The sequence below is a fragment of the Miniopterus natalensis genome, chromosome 9 (assembly GCF_054644295.1).
Source record: "Miniopterus natalensis isolate mMinNat1 chromosome 9, mMinNat1.hap1, whole genome shotgun sequence".
Taxonomy (NCBI): domain Eukaryota; kingdom Metazoa; phylum Chordata; class Mammalia; order Chiroptera; family Miniopteridae; genus Miniopterus; species Miniopterus natalensis.
The window spans coordinates 65740863-65760522 of NC_142089.1; the positions used below are offsets into that span (position 1 = coordinate 65740863).

Genomic DNA, 19660 nt, shown 5'->3' on the forward strand with positions numbered 1-19660 from the left:
AATTTACAGTCTCACTAGGGAAAGGAAGCAGTAATGTCACACTCCACTTACTTAAAAATATGTTGGCAGTGCTCCATTAAATCATAAAGACAAGTTAATTTAAAGACTCTGGCCTGCTCAAATGCCAACCAAGTCCCAGTCAATTTCAGGCTCTGTCTTAGCCAAAACATACATCAAAAGGGCAATAATTTTATATTAGGTAATTGTTATAAATTAGTATATTTACTGCCTTTACAGTTGACTTTTTTTTTTTCTTTTCCAACAACCCACTCTCATTGGCAGAGAAAGGAGGCATGTTTATTGAATAGAGCTAAACAGTTTTGCAGTCTGGAAAGGAAAGATGAGTAGGTAGATTGAGAATGTCAATGTTAGACTACTAGGCACATTTTATAAAAGAAGTAATCATTCAGGAACTGATAATAAAAGAGGTTTAGTCTTCATTAATAGGCCTGTTGCCTTGGCAACTTCCAGCTCACATCAGTATTTACAGCAGCCACGGTGCACAGTTCTGACACTAAGGAACGGCTCGCTGTGTCCTTCTATATCCAAGCCTGACATCTTCCATTATGTATCTCAGCTGCACTATTGGTCCCAGTGACCTCAACACCCAATCACCTCCACCCAAAATGTGTCATATCCAGCCCCAAAGAGGTAATTTAAACAAATTTCTAAGTAAGTCAAATTGATAAAAGGTAGAACTGATAAATGGTTTTCTTTTGCAAAAAAGATGACTTATATAGGGAAATATAGCTTTGATTTTATTTTCCTGCTCATCCAGCAGAGGGCAAAGTATTTTTAAACAAGAAATCCATGAATATTAATGCGCATTCAAATCATTTCCCTAAAATTCTTATTTTCCTGGTTTGTAATTATCACCACATAGCCTAAAGCATGTATAGACACTGCGAGGGTATGAATTAGTACAATGTGTGTGTGGGGGGGGAGGGCCAGGGGACAATCAATATTAGGAAGCACTTGCCATTGACTGAGCACACTTCTGATTCTAGGAATCTGCCTTGAAGAAATAACTGTACAATAGGAAATAACATTTGTAGAAGAAAATGCACTACAATTTATTCCAAATAGGGAAAGAATTGAAAATGTCACGTCACGAATTTTTTAAATGATTGTAAATAATACTAGATGACCATCATTGCAGGGAAAAGGCCAGGGTGAGGCTGGGAAGGAGCCCAGGTGTGCTCCCTCTCAGGGTCACACCCTGGGGCCTCCTTAGTTTGGGCCCTGCATTCGTGTACATACATTATCTCACCTATATAGGATTTTTATTATGTAAATCAGTTATGTGTAACTATCAACAAAACACTACGAAGTCATTAAAAATAATAATGTAAACCTCAATTTACTGACATGGAAAGATGCTCAGAATATTTGGTCTAAGTTAAACAAGCAGGGTACAAAAACAATGTGCAGAAAGTTTGCAAAATCTATAACAGTAAAACCAATCACTGTAATTTAAAAAACCCAAAGTAGGAATCTTCTAAATAATTAATTGTTGCAATTTATAATGTAAAAAATCAAATACTTAAAAGTTAAAAACAGTGAGTATTTTTAAGGCATAAGAATAGAAACAAAGGAAAACACTACTGTATAAGTCTATTGGCTTTTCTGACAGGCATAAATATTGTTACAAGTTTGTATTCTGAACAAACTATTGTTCTAAATTAACTTCATTTCAAATTCAATCATTGTGTAACTACAAAATATTTGGCCAATTAGCTCCTCTCCAAATCTCTAATTTGTTTTTCTAACACTTAAGGAATCTAAAGCATTTTATCAACATGTTTAAACCAAATCTTTTAATTTAAGGAGCTAGAACTGCTACACAAGGAAAGAGTACTTGGCTGTTCCAAGACCGCTCTGAAATCCTAGACAAGAGGTACTCCCTATTCTAGAATGCATGGTGACACTAAGCATTGTCCTTCTACTTGGGTTATGGATGCCATTCTCTATTTAATTGTCATGCACATACACTATGTGCCTTGTGTCTCCAAGTAGGTAATTCGATCCTGAGGACTAGGCCAGTAGGTTCCTACACAAAAGAAGCTCAGTAACTACTGCTTAGCAATGAATGACTTAAATGATTGGAAAGCAGTGTGGTGTAGCAGAGAAACTGTGAGCTTTCAATCTTCAGATAGGCTTGAGATAGAATCCAACTCTACCCTTGACTGGCTGCATGGCCATAAGCCAGTTACTCAACCTCTCTGAGTCTTGGCTTCTTTATCTCGAATGTTACCTGCCTAAGGGTTCTCCTAATAAATGAGTGAAACAATGTTTGTCGACACATAGCAGGCGCTCAATAAATGTCAGTTTTCTTTACCCTTCTTTACAATTGCCTCTCTTACTAATATGGAACATGAAAATAAGGCAGGGAAATACAGTTGATCTCTAGTGATGCTAAAATTTAGCTATGGAACAGATTTTGTTCATTCAACAGTCATATCTATTCAACATCAATCCATCTACACTGAGATCTTACTATGAACGCCCAACCCATGAAAAGTCCTTGCTGAAACAGTGGTTCCCCAAATCCCTATGAATTCCCAGGCAGCTTGGACCCCTGACCACTAGGGTGCCCTATAGCCAAGCTGCAGGGGATGACATCACCTGGTGCCTGCATTTTCTCACTTGTCTTCTGCTGCTCAGTGAACTCCCTTCCAGGCAATACCTTGACTCCAAGGTTTTTTTCTTTAAGTATTAAATATTCCTTTCCCCTTCATTTAGTGATAACAGTTAACACATACTTGTTGTAAAAATTTCAAAAGATATGGATGTTTAGGAGGTAAAAGCTTTCAGTAAGTCTTCCCACTAAAAATGACCATTGTTAGCAATTCGATGAGTAGTGTTCCAGACTTCCTTTTTAATAAGGTGGACCTTTCTTAAGAATATAGATGATCTCTTTGCTTTATCTCAATCCCTGCTCAGCTGTCCTCAGAAAATCTCTTTTCCCGCTTTTGTGTGTCCCATTTGTGAATTGCAAAGTTATCCGTATAATCAAAGGAGTATGATATACACTCATAAAAAAAAGCCTATGTCTAGTAGCGAATGTAGAATCAGGCCTGACATCAGCTAAAAGTATAAATAATCTGAGTAGAAATCATCATCTATTTATTTGTCTTTCTCTCATTAAACTCACACCCTCTCAGGCACCAGAGATACTAGATAAATTGTAAGGATTATGATAAATTCAGGTTATTCATGATAAATGACTGTTTTTCATTTAATGTTATTGTTTTCCTGCTTCATTTAACTAAAAGCATTTAACATAGTGAAAGAATTTTTTCTAACATTTTGCATTACATAAGTGCTGCTCAAAAAATCTTTGGTTAAGGTTTTCATTTTTAACTTCTCATCTGTCACAGACTAGTACTTGTATAAAACAAATTAAAAAGCCTCACTAGAAACACGAAATGAAAACCAGACACTAGATTTAACACACTTGAAATTACCCTGTTGGATTGTTATAAGAGTTTTCAAAGCCTTACTCAGAATTCCTGTACTTATCTCGTGGCAGACTGTTACCAAGATTTGGTGGGTGGTTGTGGTCTGTGTACTACACATGGAGTAACCCTTTTCTGTATCTTTGCGAAAGAACTGAGCCACTCATCACTTGATTAAGTCTATGGGCAAGTGTCTTCCGAGTTTCTAGGAACTAATTTACAAAGACACTTTGGGGTGGGAGTCCCCATTTAAAAGTTTGAGACTGTCTGTATTTGGATATATTTAGACAAGTTACTAATTATTTTTCACTTTCCTGATTATTGAAAATATGCAGGGAAGTCCTGGGCAAATATTGAATTTCCCAACTGGCCCTTTCAGGCTCAGAAGTTATTTCTTGCCTGATAACTATCATTTTGAATGTTAACGACCAAAGGAGAAAGCATCATGCCCAAACCCAAAACAAAGAGAAGCACCAGACAAAATTCTATTTCTCTCTTAATTGTGACCTTTAGTTTAAAATACTTGTAGTAAGGTTCAGAAAAATACCCTGTTTCGTACAGAGCTCATGGGATGTCTACTGGCAATGACCATGTCAATATATTGAAGCATTTTCAGGTCCCTTATGAATTCTCATCTAGCTTTCTTAAGATGTCTTAGAGCGCCAGACTTTCAATGGCTCACTTTCCTCAACTACAAAATAGGAGTGAGAATGCAGAGAATAAGGGAGATACTAGAGAAATTGGAAGGGTTATGATAAATTCAGGAATTGTGTGTGTGTGATAAAAATCTATAGAGTCTATACTTCTCCATATTTCACTTGCTACCTCATGACTTAAAACCTGGCCTTGATTTTTTTTTAGTCTAGTACATAACTTGATCCACATTGTCAGCCATAGTATATTCATATACCCACTGATTGAATAATTCATTGAAGAACTGAGCCATGCATTTAAACATTTACTTTCATTCATTCATTTAGCAAACATTTATTAACCACTTACTATGGGCACGGTGCTAGACACTGACTGAGAGGGCCATAGGAAAACAACATAGTTTCAGAACCTTAAAAGAAAACCCAACACTCAGCTGGTGGGCTCCAAAAGATAAATCATACTACTTCTACTGTGTATCAATCTGTTTTAACTAAAGCAATAGAAAGTATCAGCATTCCAAGTACCTTACTATTTAAATTATTCACTTGCCAAGTGTTTTCTGAAAGCGGCAGAATTTCTCTTGTAAATGCACATGAGTGATAAATTATTAACACACTGAACACCTTGCTTTCTTTTACATTACCAAAACATCTTATGTTTGATAGAGTAAAAAGTGCTGGCTTGTAATGTGTTATAAAATGTACAATATCATTTTTTAAAATGTACAGTGCTAAACCACAATCTAAATACAACTACACAGAGAAAAAATATACTGAAGATGAGGAAGTATATCTTGTTTTTGCCTTATACACATGAACAAACCTGCAACCACATTTCCTACAATCAGAGTAACCCTTGGGTCAGAGCTCTCATATATTTGACCAAGACTGTTTTTTCTCATGTGTTGCTAATACAGCATTCTGAGGAATTCTTAGGTAAATGGTGCATATACGTGTGTGTGTGTGTGTGTGAGAGAGAGAGAGAGAGAGAGAGAGAGAGAGAGTGTGTTCTATGGAGATGGGTGCATGGATACAAATAACAAGATAATCTAAATAAAATCAGGTCATTACTTTTAGACAAGTATTACTTTTCAGACACTGAAACAGCCTCCAGGCAAACAATTAAGTATCCCGAAGTCTAGATAGAAAACAACAACAAATGTTCCAATTACTGGCATAGTTTTAGAAAGGATGAAAGATAGGGAAAAAAGAAACAGGCAAGAAAAAGGGAAAGGAAACATTTTGCAGTACTGGGTAGCATCACTAACACTGGGAAACAATCCTCTACAAGAGCTTATCTAGGGAGAAAAATCTTTGGAGAAAAGTTGTTGGCTACCCTCAGGAGCTCCTGGCATGGACTGAGCTGTAAATTCTTGCTATGTTTTTTTTGTAGAGCCACATCATTCATCGGAGACTCAATAATCTTATTTTTTTGCAGGTGCAGGCCAAAAGGTGCCAGCTGGTGGGTGACATGGCTTACCCCTGGCCGATGCAGGCCCAGAATGCATCACCTCATAATTTGGCTTTTTCTATTTTGCTTATTCCAGTGAACTTAGAACAGAGGAGGAAAACCAGGATTGATAATGTACCATAGGTTTCCTTAGAAGGTTTCCTTCAAGAAGCTGAAAGAAAAGCACTCAGACGAAAGTTTGGCAAGAGCATATTTACTGTACAGGAAGAAAAAAGGGCAGGTATCATCTTAACCAGAGAAATTCATGGAACCTTAATCATTGTTTCAGCAAAATATGTTGGTGACATGTTTTATTTTTGGAAGAGTAAAAGGGGCGATCCTGGTGGTTAGTGATGCCCGGTGACCCTTCAAGAAATGTTTAGATTCCAGTTCCAGTTTCTTATCAGCATGTCCCCAAAGCTCTAAATGTGCTAGGAAATTAGAATGCTCAATGAAACAGACAGGGATTTTATGATGTAAAAACAAACATTCTTATACAAAAAAGTGGTCACAAGGATGTTCAACTAAGGCCAATGACTTAGTAGGAGATGGGCTGTGAGCCAAAGCATATGTTTAGTAGCAAATTATGTGTTCAGTGCTGAGAATAAAAAATTTACACATTCTTGGGAAGAAATGATAACAGAGACTGATATGCCTGTGAAGTTTCTGAATTGTGCAAATATGGTGCAACAGCTCAGGTTGAGACAAGGCCAATGTGAGGAGGCAGAAGTGAAGTCCCATAAGGGACAGAGTTTATCTGTCCTGGAGGTCACCATCTCCTTATTGCCTCACTCAGCACTGCTCCGAGAAGACACGAGTTACAGTGATGCTCCGCCCTCTCCTCAGCCCCTGTGCCTGAGCCAACCATCATAATGATCTTTCCTTCTATTGTGGAAATTTGGTAAGGGGAACAGGTGAACAACTGTAGAGTGAGAGGACAGGAGGAAGGGGGCAGGTAAGTGCCACTTGCTTCTCACTAGAGATCCAGTTACAACAAAGGTACTGGGAAACACAGCTGCCAGCAGTCCAAGCCAGGCATCTCCCAGTGCAGGGGATCAACACTCTGGAGACAAGATTCCTGGCCCTGCCATCAGGACACGGTGCTCCCTTCAACAGCTCACCTGCATCACCTCACCTCTCTAGCTTGCAGTTTCCTTCTCTAAAGAAAGGAGAGGAAGACAGGAAGGAAAAAAGGGAGGGAGGGCGGGAGGGAGAGAAGGGAGGAAGGCAGGCAAAGAAAGAACACGTAAAGGGGCTGTACACTGGAAGGCATGATTTCTAAGGCATTTCATCACTAATAATTCTGACTATCGTAACTGGCTCAGACAGTAAGAAAGGAGATTCCCAATTTAAAGCCTGTATGAAATCTAGAAGCAGAATTCTTTACACACCTCGTATTTTAGATCTCTGCCCTTTGGAGGTGAAAGACTTATAGATCCTTTGGGCTTGAGATTGCCAAGGTATCTACATCTAGTTATAATAAAAATAAATGTTCAAATGAAAACAATCAGCAAGAAACCAGACGTGAATGGGAGGACGAACTTGGCTGAAGCAAGCAGGAGAGTGAGGGAGATCTGTGTAGAAGGGGCTATTCTGTTGAGTCAAAACTTGTGCTTCTGATCTTTTTTCTCCCCCTCCTGACAGAGCAGGAGGGCTCTTATATAGACCCAGATTATAAAGCACACAAAAATGAAAAAGGTCACTTTTTAAATGAGTACAAATTACCCATAGATGTTTTCTAAAATCAAAGGCAGAATACAAACAGAATGAGCCAAACAACTGTGTATTTTTGTGTTACTTATTTCCGAGGTAAGGTCATTACTGATCCCAGAAATAAGATCCATGTAAAGAAGAAGTGACAACCCTGCTAGAACACAAGGACAGGCTCGTGGCAGCCCTCGAGGTCTTTTTAAGTGAAGGAGTCTGATTTTCTGCAGGAGCATGGGAAAGCAGGCTGCTATTTTATCTTCAGGGTTCTGTGCATGCTTCCTTTTTCTGACATGCTTCCTTCTGCTGTGTCACATGCTCAGATGACGGAGGTGCTTCCCCGGGCACGGCTCAAGATGCTTCTTTTAATGCTGCTGCTGCCCTGTCACAAGCTTTTCAGCTGGAAACCAAACTGTCCCCTCATGCTTTAAGCCTGAGATAGCGGGTGAGTCACTCCAATGGGCTCTGAGAGCCGAAAGGCCCTTGGAAGTGAGGCTGTCCAGCCTTATTCCTGAGCAGGTTCGGGACTCGCTCAAGGTCATGCTATAAAAAGCAGAGCCAGCTCTAAATTCCAAGGACAAACTGCCAGTGCTCATCAGAGGAAGATACACTTTATTCTGCCACTCTTTGAACTCATTACCTGGCCCGCGTGGTATAAAATGAACAAAACATTCTGTAAAGGGTTCAAATAAATGACAAAGCCTAGGAGCATCTGGAATAGTGGGACCCATCAAAAATACAGCTCTAATAATTGTCTGAACAGGTTCATCCTTTGTAAAGTCAGGGAACTCGATCGTGCAGTGTGATTTAATCATACTATGCTTCCATGTGTTATACTTCCAGGCTGTTTCTTTCTTACCCATTTTAATCAAGACAGGAAGTAAATGTTCCAGACTTCTAGAAACAGATCAAACATAAATTCTATAAATCTCCAAAAAGGGTCTGAGTCAGGAAGAGCCATACGGTTTACAGCTGTTTCGTGATTTTCAAATCATTTAGAAACGGGCTTGCGATTACTTCCATGTACCATGAAAAATAACTGGGCAGTTTTGAGAAAAAAAAAAAAAATCACATTTGTCCATTTAAGGATAAGTGATGCCTGACCAAGGGCTTGGTATTATGTAGGCCCAGTTCCCAGAGAATCCTTTCCTGTGACACTGAGGGCTGTGTTTACTCTAAACACCTACTATAAAGTTACGCATTGTTTATTCTTTCTTAAAAGGGGTGCAAGCTGCGTCAGGGACCCTGGGCTGAGGCGTAATTCCAATAAGCCCTTTGGTTTATGCTGCACACAAGGCGGCTTTACAAGATCTAATCTGTGCTAAACCTGTTATGTTCTTCGGTTCAGCAGAGCTTCCTAATTGTAGCTATTAGTTCCCCCTTTTTTGTGGTCTGTTCTGTCAATAGACTATTGAGTGTTCAGTAAATTAAGCTCAACCAGCAGCCAACACATCAAGACAGACGTTAAATCATAGCTCGGCGGCCCTTAATCATTACTAGGATCTGTGAAGCAGCTTTGAAGCACAGGGCCAGGATTTAACATGACGCACATTTGTGTCACTCTCGAATTTCCATACTGTACAATCAGGTATGTGAGGGGTTTTTCGAGGCAACAGGTGTGTTCTTGGAACAAAGTTCCACCCCCACTTCTGGCTTATGTGAGAGGCAGCAGCTGCAAGCTTACTGCCAATGACACATGGTTCTATAGGAGAGGAAAAATAAACTGCTTGTTCAATGCAGTGAAGTAATGGGCAGATGGATGATAGCTGCCTGGGCTTTTCTTTGTCTTGTAGAATCAGAGTCTAAACTTTCAGAGAACAAGTGTTTTTCTCTTTTTCTTCTCTCTCTCTATCCCTCTCCCTCTTTCCCTCCCTCCCTTAATTTTTAAAGACCTATTATGCATTCATTATTGAAAATAGTCCTTCATTTGAGTCACACTGTTTTCAGGCTAATGAGCAGAAAGAGGAAAAAATAGAGGAAAGAGGAATAAAGCTACGCTTTATTTATAACTCAACTCTGTTCAAATAAGAATTTAAAGAAACTGTTTACTATACACTTTGAAGAGACTTAGTATGCAAATTCTACATTTAAAAAAAATTAAAAATGAAATACACTTATTTATAAGCTTCATTATTCTCTAGTAAAAATCTTCTATTTAAAATTTTGTGAGATATTACTAATCAAAGTTATACTGTGTCCCTCAGAAGCACAATGTCAGCATTAATTGATAGTAACAATGATACAATTATTATGATTGTGTTCAAGAGAGTAAATGTTTGTGAGTCACTCAAGAACCTTTTTTAGTGTATTGGGGTAATATTCCATTTTACATGTTAGCTTTCCGGTACCATCATCCCTTAGAATGTAAGACTCAGCCACTGTCTTACTGTATACAAACAAAGATTTTAAGTTCAAGAGCAGACGAGAGTAATCACAAAGCTCTGTGATTTGAAGCAAACATGTCTCATTACACAGACTTTTCTAGAACTCGTGTATGCTAGAACTTCCCCTCTTTAGCCAGTGGGTATTTCAACAGGAATATTTAATAAAAATAGAGGTCATGAGAAGAATCTTCATTTTTCTCAGACGTGTCAAACAACTCCATTGCAAATGTGATAGACAAGCATCTATTCAATTACAATCCGGGAACCTCTGGTAGAACCCGAGTCACCTGATCCCCTGGAAGACTGGTGCTGGGTGTTGCACATAACGTCTAATTGGGGGAGGAGCAAAGAGAGAATCCATCCTTACGTGTTTTTTTAACCCCAAACCACAACTTTACTGAAGAATCAGATTTTATGTGAATCTAATCTGAAAATGGTTTTGCCAGGATTGCCTCATTGCTGAGAAAGCTAGAAGCAGATGGAGTTGGAATTCAATCCTCTGTGAGAAACAAAGACAAATGAAAAAGAAGAACCTGGTGATAAACTTCTCGGTTTTTAATTGGTGTGGCTATTACATTAAATTTTCCCTAACTGCATGCAAATAATGACTAGCCTTAGAGAGGATGCTAAACACTTAAAAATGTATAAAAAGTGTCTAAAACTGGAAAGCCAGCCTGGATATCATTAAAGGGCTCTACTAATTCAGAGATTATCAAATTCTATGACTTTGCTTTCCTCAAGCTGTACTTAAAAAACACACATTGTGGTAAAATACACATAGCACAAAATTGACCATCTTAACCATTTTAACTAGTAGAGAGTTCAGCAGTGTTAAGTATATTCACAGTGTTGTGCAATGGAGCTCCAGAGTGTCTTCTGAAGTTAGTTTGCATTGCAAAACTAAAGCTCTCTACCCATTAAAAAAGTCCCCATTTCTCCCTCTCCCTACCCCGGCAACCACCTTTCTACTTTCTGTTTCTATGAATTTGACTACTCTAGATACCTCCTATAAATGGAATCATATAGTATTTGTCTTTTGTGCTGGCTAATTCCACTTAGCATAATTTCCTCAAGGTTTATCCATGTTGTAGCATGTGTCAGAGCTCCCTTCCTTTTTATGGCGGAATAATATTCCCTTGTATGTATAAGCACATTTTGCTTACATGCTCATCCATCCACAGACAGTTGGGTTGCCTCATTTTTTTTTGGTTGTATAAATAATATTGCTATTAGCATAGGTGTACAAATATCTCTTTGAGATCCTGCTTTTAATTCTTTTGGGCATATATCCAGAAGGGGAACTGCTGGATTGTATAATTCTATCTCTGATTTTCTTTGAGGAACCGCCATACTCTCTTCTGCACTGGCCACACCATTTGACATTCCCACCAGCAGGGCACCAAGGTCCCAATGTCTCCTTTCCTTGCCAACCTCGCTACCTTTCCATGGAGGACAGGAGAAAAAGTACTCACATGAGTCTCCACATCACCAGCAAGGATTCTGCTCTTCTTTAAAAAGTCGGCCACCGTGCTGTTCATCAGCTTATCAAAGGCTTCCACCACGGGGGCCACACCTTCAGTAGAAAAATATGCTATTATTCCGGGTGGTTTAATGAAAAGCTGGCACTGCTCTGCTACAGGTAACAGGGACACTCAATATCATTCATGTCATTTTCATTCTCTTCACTAATCATTCATTCCTTCAATCAGTATTTATTAAATACTTCTCAATAGCTCAGGAAAACAATGTTTCCCTATTCTTCCTCCTCAGTAAGCACTTTCACCTACATAACTTCCCTTAATTGTCCCCCAAACTCACAAGGTAAGCACACCATCCCAGTTCTCCTGACGAGGAGATGGAGATGCAAACGGAGCACGTGGCTCAACCTAAGGCCGTGGGCCAAGTAAGAGGCAGATCCAAAACCAGGACCCAGCCCCACTAATCCGCAGCCAGTGTGCTTCCTTCTAGACGGACTAGACCAGGTCCCATAACCACTTTGCAGAGTCAGCAATGTCATCCAGGGCAATTAAGAGCTAACATGAACTCTGGGCAAGTGGGAAAAGAAAGCTGATGTCACCCACCTTGTTCCTTCTTCACCTCCAGGGGGAGGAGAGGTGGCCCTGGTGAGCAGGAAATGACTGCCGAGCTACTGCAAAGTTTGATCTGTCAAGCTCCTGGAAAAGCTGAAGTGACAACGGCTCAGCCTGGTGTGCTCTGGCTTTCTCTCCCTGCCTCTAAATTCACAGGACAATTCTAAGTCCTGGACTTCATATCCCTAATATTGAGAAAGATAATATTGAGAAACTCAGCACGACAGGCTGCTAAACTCCAAAACAAAAGCTAGAATTCCCTTTCTCATATTGGACAGAAATATCCAAGCTCACAGATCTTTAAGACAAAGGTTTCCTTTCTTTTCCCTTTTTCTCAGTTGCCCATTTCCACAGGCCCAGAGGGTGATGGGAACAGTTGTTTACAGCTCTTTGTACATCTAACTAAGCAGGCTGCTGAAGACAAATTATCTTTTTTTTTTTTTTAAATCCTCATCCGAGGATATTTTCTCCATTGATTTCTAGAGAGTAGAAGGGATGGAGGAGGCAGGCTTGGGGATAGAGAAACATCAATGAGAGAGAGATACATCAATTGGTTGCCTCCTGCATGTGCCCCGACCAGGGTGGGGAACCTGCAACCGAGGTAGGTGCCCTTGACGGGGAATCAAACCTCGACCCTTTGGTCTGTAGGCCCACGCTCTAGTCACTGAGCAAAGCTGGCCAAGGCTGAAATTTGGTTATCTTAAAGTTCAAAGTACAGTATGTACCAATTTCCAGAACATAAAAGGGGTGCAAACCCAAAGATTCCTTATAGATCCATTTGAAAACAGAAAAACCTGTTCATTGCTGTGGGAGAGGCATGAAAAGTAGGTGTCTGCTAAGTTCTTAAAGTAGTAGAAAGTTTTAAAAATGTGATAAAGGTGTTTATGTGGAGAAGGTACAATGATAAAAAGGGAATATTTTCCGACTGCCTTTCATCACTCTGCTCTGCTCACACCTCCTCCAGGCAGCCTCTAATGACCTTTCTCCCCAGCCTGCATCCTTTGAGCATCTGGGAATCAAAGCATTTGTGGCCCTGTATAGTAATGCATTGAGACCAAAGATTCTAGAGGATTAGGACTGTGTATATAATTTATTTTAGATTTCCTTGCACCTACCATGGTGCTTGTAATTTGGCAAGCATGCAAAAATATTTCTTCCACTGTTGAGCCAAACTTACCTGATTGTCAGGGGTAAAACAAAACATATCAAAACACATCATAACACCAGTATCATAAGAAGGCAGTTCTTTGATCTACGCATAGGTGGATTTGTAATTGGATTGGATTCTTTCTAAAAGTTTCTTTTGAAATAAAAAATAAATTTTAAACTTTAGTTACAGCATCATTGTAATGAAGATGTTTATATTCAAGGTGAGAGGCTGTCCTTAAGGATTTTTTTCGAAATAGAATTTAGAAAATTACCAAAGCTTACTAATGAAGAAATGGAAACGATGCTGTTCAGGATAAAGAAAATGTCTTACGCATGGATGTCACTCAGACATTTTACTAACTATCCTACTTACTAATTACCCTAGTTCATTTCAAGTAGGATAATAAATTGCTGGCTAAGCTGTTTTAAAAGACCTGACTTTAATAACAGGTCTGGAATGATTTGCTATATGAGAAAATATTTGCTTAAATACTTAAGTAATTGAATTATATACCTTTCAATTTTGCTTAGCTTATTAATTAATTTTCCTAGAATTATTTTTTTAATTCTCATGGAAGGATATGTTTTTATTGACTTTTAGAGAGAGGAAAGGGGAGAGAGACATCTATGTGGGAAACATTGATTGATTGCCTCCCGTTTGTGCCCTGACCAGGGATCAAACTTGAAACCTAGGTATGTGCCCTGAGCAGGCATCGAATCCCCACCTTTTGGTGTTTGGGGACAAGGCTCCAACCAACTGAGTCACCAGACCAGGGCCTCAGAATATTTAAAAAATATATATATATCTTTATTGATTTCACAGAGAGGAAGGGAGAAGGAGAGATAGAAATATCAGTGATGAGAGAGGGTCATTGACTGGCTGCCTCCTGCACTCCCCCCATCTGGGATCGAGCCTGAATCCTGGGCATGTGCCCTGACCGGGAATCGAACCCTGACCTCCTGGATCCTAGGTCGATGCTCAACCGCTGAGCCATGCCTGGCCGGGCCAGAATATTTTTTTTTTATAAAGAAAATGAAAAGTGCAGTCTAGTAGCTCTTTGAGTAAGTGAAGTTCAAAATTATGGTTTATTTTTTTGCCTTTACTCAACAACACTATGCAATCTCTTGGGAGTTGGCTTTAATTTTATTTTATGTATTCACAGGCTTTATATTGGTGGTTGTCAATCTTAGAGAAATGCCTTTTGTTCACCAGATGCCGAAGTAACAAGGACACAAAGTTATTGAAGAGAATGTAAAAATATTTTCTTAAAAACAAGGTTGACTGAATCTCACAGAACATAGTTAACAAAAAGAGGCTTCAGATGAAATCATAGATGTGTCTCAGTTGATGTGGAAACAACTTACAGGCCCCTGGCAGCCTTCCTTTACATAACACCCCCTTTCAATTCATTCAGAGCATTTTAATTTTCATTATGTTCGGGGGGAAAAAACCAGCCTGTGCATTTGTGCTCACACAGTAATTTTGTCCCAGGGCATGTAATACAAGGCACAGCTCCAAATATGCCTGAAATTCTAGGAGCACCACTGTGGATCTTGCCTGGTGAAAGCTTTGTTTGAAGCCCCTCTTCCTCAAGTCTTTTCTCAGCCCCCCCAAAGCCTCACAGGATTCAAACTGGGTGAGATAAGGAGGAACCTTATGTGAGTCAAGAATAGAGGTGCTAGATTAAATACAGACAGCCCAGTTAAATTTTAATTTCAAGTAAACAATGAATAAATTTTTTAGCACAAGTGTGTACCATGCAGTGCATCCTGTGCAATACGTGGAGCACACTTATACCCAAAAAAATCAGCTTATCTGAAATTCAAATTGAACTGAGTGTCCTGTATTTTTATTTGCTAAATCTGCAAGCTTAGGTGAGAAGAAATTGGAAAAATTACTGTAGATAACTTAGAGAGTTTGCCATACATGGTACCATGTAAAAGAAATAGTTAACTTTTTATGTTTGCTCACATAACTTTTTAAATCTTTTTTTAAAGTGTGGTATTAACATGCAATTTTAAAAGCATATGTGGTTGGGAACAGGCACAGGTAAAACAACGTGAAGTGATCATGTCATAGGAAAGTCCTATTTGGATTCACATCAGGCTCATTTCCTTTAACACTGCAGTTCTTAAATGTAATATCTTGTTTTCTTTAAAATTAAAACCTACAGAATAATCATTCCTTCCAGTTTACATTGTAACCGAGAACATTAGTTTCTTTTTGATAAAGACTTAGATAATATATTTAGTCACTGAGTGTGGAACAGCAGTATAAACACTAAAAAGGAAGAAAAATGATATCTGGCGCATAGACTATGCTCTCAGCAGGCAGAGGTACTGGTAATTTTTGTGGATTGCGGGTTGAAACTCTTTTTTCCTTTCTCTTTTTTAGGGATCGTTTGCATCTGGCTAATGTCATGGTCACATACAAAGGAAGAAGTAGGGAAGTTGAAGAAAGTAGATAGAAATATTTCTTGAGAACTAAGCCATGGGGACAAAATGAACTGAACCAAGGAGAGGCTGGTAATGAGAACAGTTTGGGGCCCTACCTCCGTTGACACCGTTAATTTCCCCACAGCTCCCAGGAGGCCGGTGTGACACGGCAGCGAGCAACTCCAGTCGGCCGACCGCGCGTTCCAGCCTTTCCACCAGTCCCTGCATCGCGTCCATCCTGGAAGAACACAGGAGCACACGAGGCCACGTGAGCGCCAGGCGGGATTAGCAAGCTGACACCATCGCACTTCACAGCGGCAAGAGGGAAAATAAAAATTACTGGGAAGGGCTTTAATTACCTAGAGAGTATTTCTACATGTCAGGAAAATATGTGAAATGCAACAGAACAGAAAACCTGGAACAAAAAAACCCCCATAAATTTTACTGAGCTTAGTTCTATTCAACTCAATGACTTTTACAAGCCCCGTGTGCAATACACAAACATTCACTCTCTTTCCACCATTATCAGTGTTTCCTTGGGTGCTTCTCTGAGCTGTGATACAATCTATGTCTAGCACTCACTTCAAAGCCCAGGAATATATATCTCACCATTAATATTGTCAACTCCTATTACTAAATGATGGGAGCATATTTTAATGATTTCCAATCATTCTTTCTGTTAAAAGTATAATTCTCCAGGGGACACTAAACCCAGTGATAACCCTCGTTTACTCAGTTGCCTTAAACCAAGCAGCCCAGCACGGGAGAACCGAGCTTGTGACACTGCGTGGTTTAGCAAGCCATCAGAGGAGGCCACCGCCTCCACAGCGAATCATCTGCTTGCTATTAGCTTGCTTTGGTGTTCTGTTCCTAGATAATTTTAAATTGCAATTATTCTGAATGGTGGAGATTTTAGTTTAAAATATTCAAGGTGGCTATTTCCCTTTGATGTTGGTTATTTTTAAACAAAATTCAGTTTCAGGTGGGGTGGTTTTTGGAGACAGTGATCTTCAGTTACCCAGCGTGCTTGGCTGAGATAAATTGACTTTGAAGCTGACTAAGGAACTGGGGGTAAAAGTGAGGCTGGGTATCTATCCATCCTTCCTGCTTCCAGACAGATTGCTACACTGAGTATACACATGATGGTACCTTAAAATTACTGGGCCTGGAATGTAATGCTATTAAGGCAACCACTGAGGAATGGGACCCAAACTCGTTTCTTCAGATTCATGAGATCCAACTCATAGGTACCATAACTCTGACTACACCAACCCGTGATTTTAAATCAGGCTGCTGCCCCAGAGAGAGTAAAACAGGCCTCATCTCACTGTTAGGAACCTTCCAAGCATCATTCTGAGCCATGGAGGATGGCATGCTCCTGTATCAGAGACAACACTGCCCAGAGAGTGGGTAAATTTTATTGCTCTAAGATGTGTAACTATTTTCTATTTCTGCTGGGAACTGGGTAAGGCATTTCTCTTTTGTATTTTGTAGTCTGTTAGTTTTGAGCTTAAATGTAATGATGACTTCCCACTGCCTTTTTAAAAAGCAAATACTTATCAAAGCACGTGGATAGCTCGGTAATTCTGCATCCACGTGTCAGACAGTCATCAGACACAGATGGGGAAGGCTCACTGTCTATTTTGGAAAGTCATCTCCTCTAAAACTGCCAGCAGCTACTCTTTCAAAATATGGGGCAGCGTTCTCTGCATGGCTGAAATCAGCATCTAATCCCAAGGGGACTCAAAATTAGAAGTTTCTCATCTATTCTTTTCCTCTTAACGTCAGAGCTTTTGCCTCTATCGCAAGTGAAGAAAAAAAAAAGGAGAGGAAAATTAATTGAATCCATTACGTAAGCTTGTAAGGGACCTGGGTATCCTGTAGGTGGGTGAAGGCCACTTGAGAAATGATAAAAGCCCCTCTAATCTTTTAATAGTTGCCCATCTGTTCATAGTTGTCTATGTTCCCTGTTACCAACTCGCCAAATGTTACCACCGCAGACCAAGCCCACGCTAGGAAAAAAAAAAGTGTTTGTTTTCTCAGCGAGCCCCTTATCCCCCAACAGAAAGGGCCAGGCACCCCCAGCAGCTCCAGAGCGGTTTCAGGAAGGCCTGTTACATTTCACACGCAGGACTGCTGTCCCTGACGGTGGCTTAATCAGCCTCCCAGACAGGACCCACACCGCACACTATCTAACAGTACTTCATATGATGAAAGACAACAGGAGTTAGCCCACAAACTGCAGGCTGGGCAGGCTGGTGTGGAATGCAGTGTAAACGTGAATCAGATGTCATTTCACGTAAAATCGCCATGAACTGAAGTCTTGCCATAGCCTCTTAAGGGGTCGAAATGCAGTTCTCGCAAGGAAGCTAGAAAGATGCCTCTGGGTTTAAAAGTTTAGAACAACTTTTCTAGGAGAAATCGAAGAACAAATAAAAGAAAGAATGGATATGAAAAATATGCATGCTAGTGTTCCCAGGAAAAATGACCAGGTCCAAGGTGGCCATGCCCTCTTTTCACACACACACTCCCCACATGCACTCTCAGCTGCTAGCCTGCCTCTCAAGAATGAAGAAAGAACAGAGCTGCAGATTCTCCAAATTCTTCCCAGGCGATTCCATTTGCCTTGGTTTTTCAGAATGGATTGAACCCGGTTTTGATGAGGAGGTGGGAGTTCAGAACGCGGCCGAAACTGGCCGGGGCGGTCAGAGCACAGGCAGGCCCCAGAGCAGGCCAAGGGCCCAGCGAGGGTTGGGGCGCAGGCACGGGTGCCTCAGGAAGCCAGGGGGGAGGGAAAGATGGCAAGACGGTGGGCGAAAGATGCCCTAAGAATCAGGTGAGAATCAAGAAACGGGGCTAGATGCTGCCGCTCAGCTTTTCTACTAAAGTAGAAGCCAACCCTGAGCTGAGGTCCCCTCTCACCTACAGCTTATAGGTGACAAACACCAGCATTTGGCCAGAGTGTGCGGGTGGGTGAAGGAAGGAGGTGGGAGACACAGAACTTCACAACGTTCTCTTGTTAATGTTTTAGGAGATGACGCTTGAGATTAATCTTAATTCTTTGTATGATTTTTTTCAGTCTCTTTTGAGTTTCTCTACAATGGGAAGTATGACTTATCCTTGTTTGTCTTTTCTTCCTTATGTGAATTTCCCCCTCACTCTTCCTTTGTTACAACTTAATTTTTATTTGTACCAAAGCCAAACATGAACAGATGTAAAGAGCCGACAGTTCTATAAGGCTTGTGACAGAACAGAACAGTCCCCTGATGGCCCTCTTCCAGTTTTTGTGTTGAGAGTCAACCATTTGCAATTGTTTCAGCTGTCTATTTTAATAATTGCCTTCTTATCACTAAATAATATGCTTAATGGCTCTAGGTCTTGTTTTCTTCACTTTCAGGCATTATCCATTGAGTTCCCACCCAAAACAAGAGGGTTTATGTGTTTCTTGCCCCATCCCCGCCAGCATATTCCCTTTCATCCCAACCTCCCAACTGTGTTATATCCCAATTTTTGTGTGACCAATGATCGGTGTTAACGGTTGTGACTATTCACAGCTGAGGCATGATTCTTCATTTTTTGCACAACTTGTTTTCCTAAAGCCATGCTTTTCAGCTTCTCAGTTTTCTACACACTTTAAAAATTCATCATCTCCAAACTCTTCCTCCGCCTGCGTAAGTCCCCTTTCAATGAGACCAAACACATCTGGAGTTCTTAGTTCTTCCTTCTCAGAGGCATCTCTTCTGGAGAATCACCCGAATGCATGACTGTTCCATAGGCCTACTGCCCATCTGCAGCCTGGGATCTGCCTTCCCCTGCGCTGAAGGTGAACAGAGAAATTATCATTCTAGGGGTTTCTCTCCCCCAGCCCCTTATGTGCTATTTCCTGTTTTCTGGACTCTTATCTCCCTCTCTCTTGGTGTCTTCTGAAAAAATGTATATGAAAGGTCATTTTTTGGGAGATTTTGCAAGCCTGAAAAAAATCTTTATTTTGCTCTCACACTTGATTGGTGGTGTGGCTGAGCAGAGAATTGCAGGCTGGAAATTTTCCTCAGAAGTTTTTTTTTTTTTTAAAGAGCAGTGCATTTTAAAAAAATAGATCCTGACTGATTTCAGAGAGAGGAAGGGAGAGGGGGAGAGAGAGATAAAAACATCAATGATGAGAGAGAGTCATTGATCGGCTGCCTCCTGCGTGCCCTCCACTGGGGACTGAGCCAGCAACCTGGGCATGTGACCTGACTGGGAATTGAACCACAGTCTCCTGGATCCTAGGTTGATGCTCAACTGCTGAGCCACGCCGGCCAGGCTTTCCTCAGAATTTTAAAGGCATTGCTCC

At 40.4% G+C, this 19660-nt stretch overlaps 1 protein-coding gene across 1 annotated transcript in view; it reads right to left on the reverse strand.

Annotated features, from left to right (window-relative positions):
* CAP2 (cyclase associated actin cytoskeleton regulatory protein 2) overlaps nt 1-19660 on the reverse strand; it is a 119459-nt gene that overhangs the window by 82208 nt on the left and 17591 nt on the right. The window contains exons 2-3 of the mRNA XM_087820024.1: nt 15444-15565; nt 11125-11225 (exon numbers count right to left, since the gene is read on the reverse strand). Coding sequence (XP_087676150.1) covers nt 11125-11225; nt 15444-15564 — 222 coding nt within the window. The 5' untranslated portion in view covers nt 15565. The remainder of the gene's footprint in view (nt 1-11124; nt 11226-15443; nt 15566-19660) is intronic.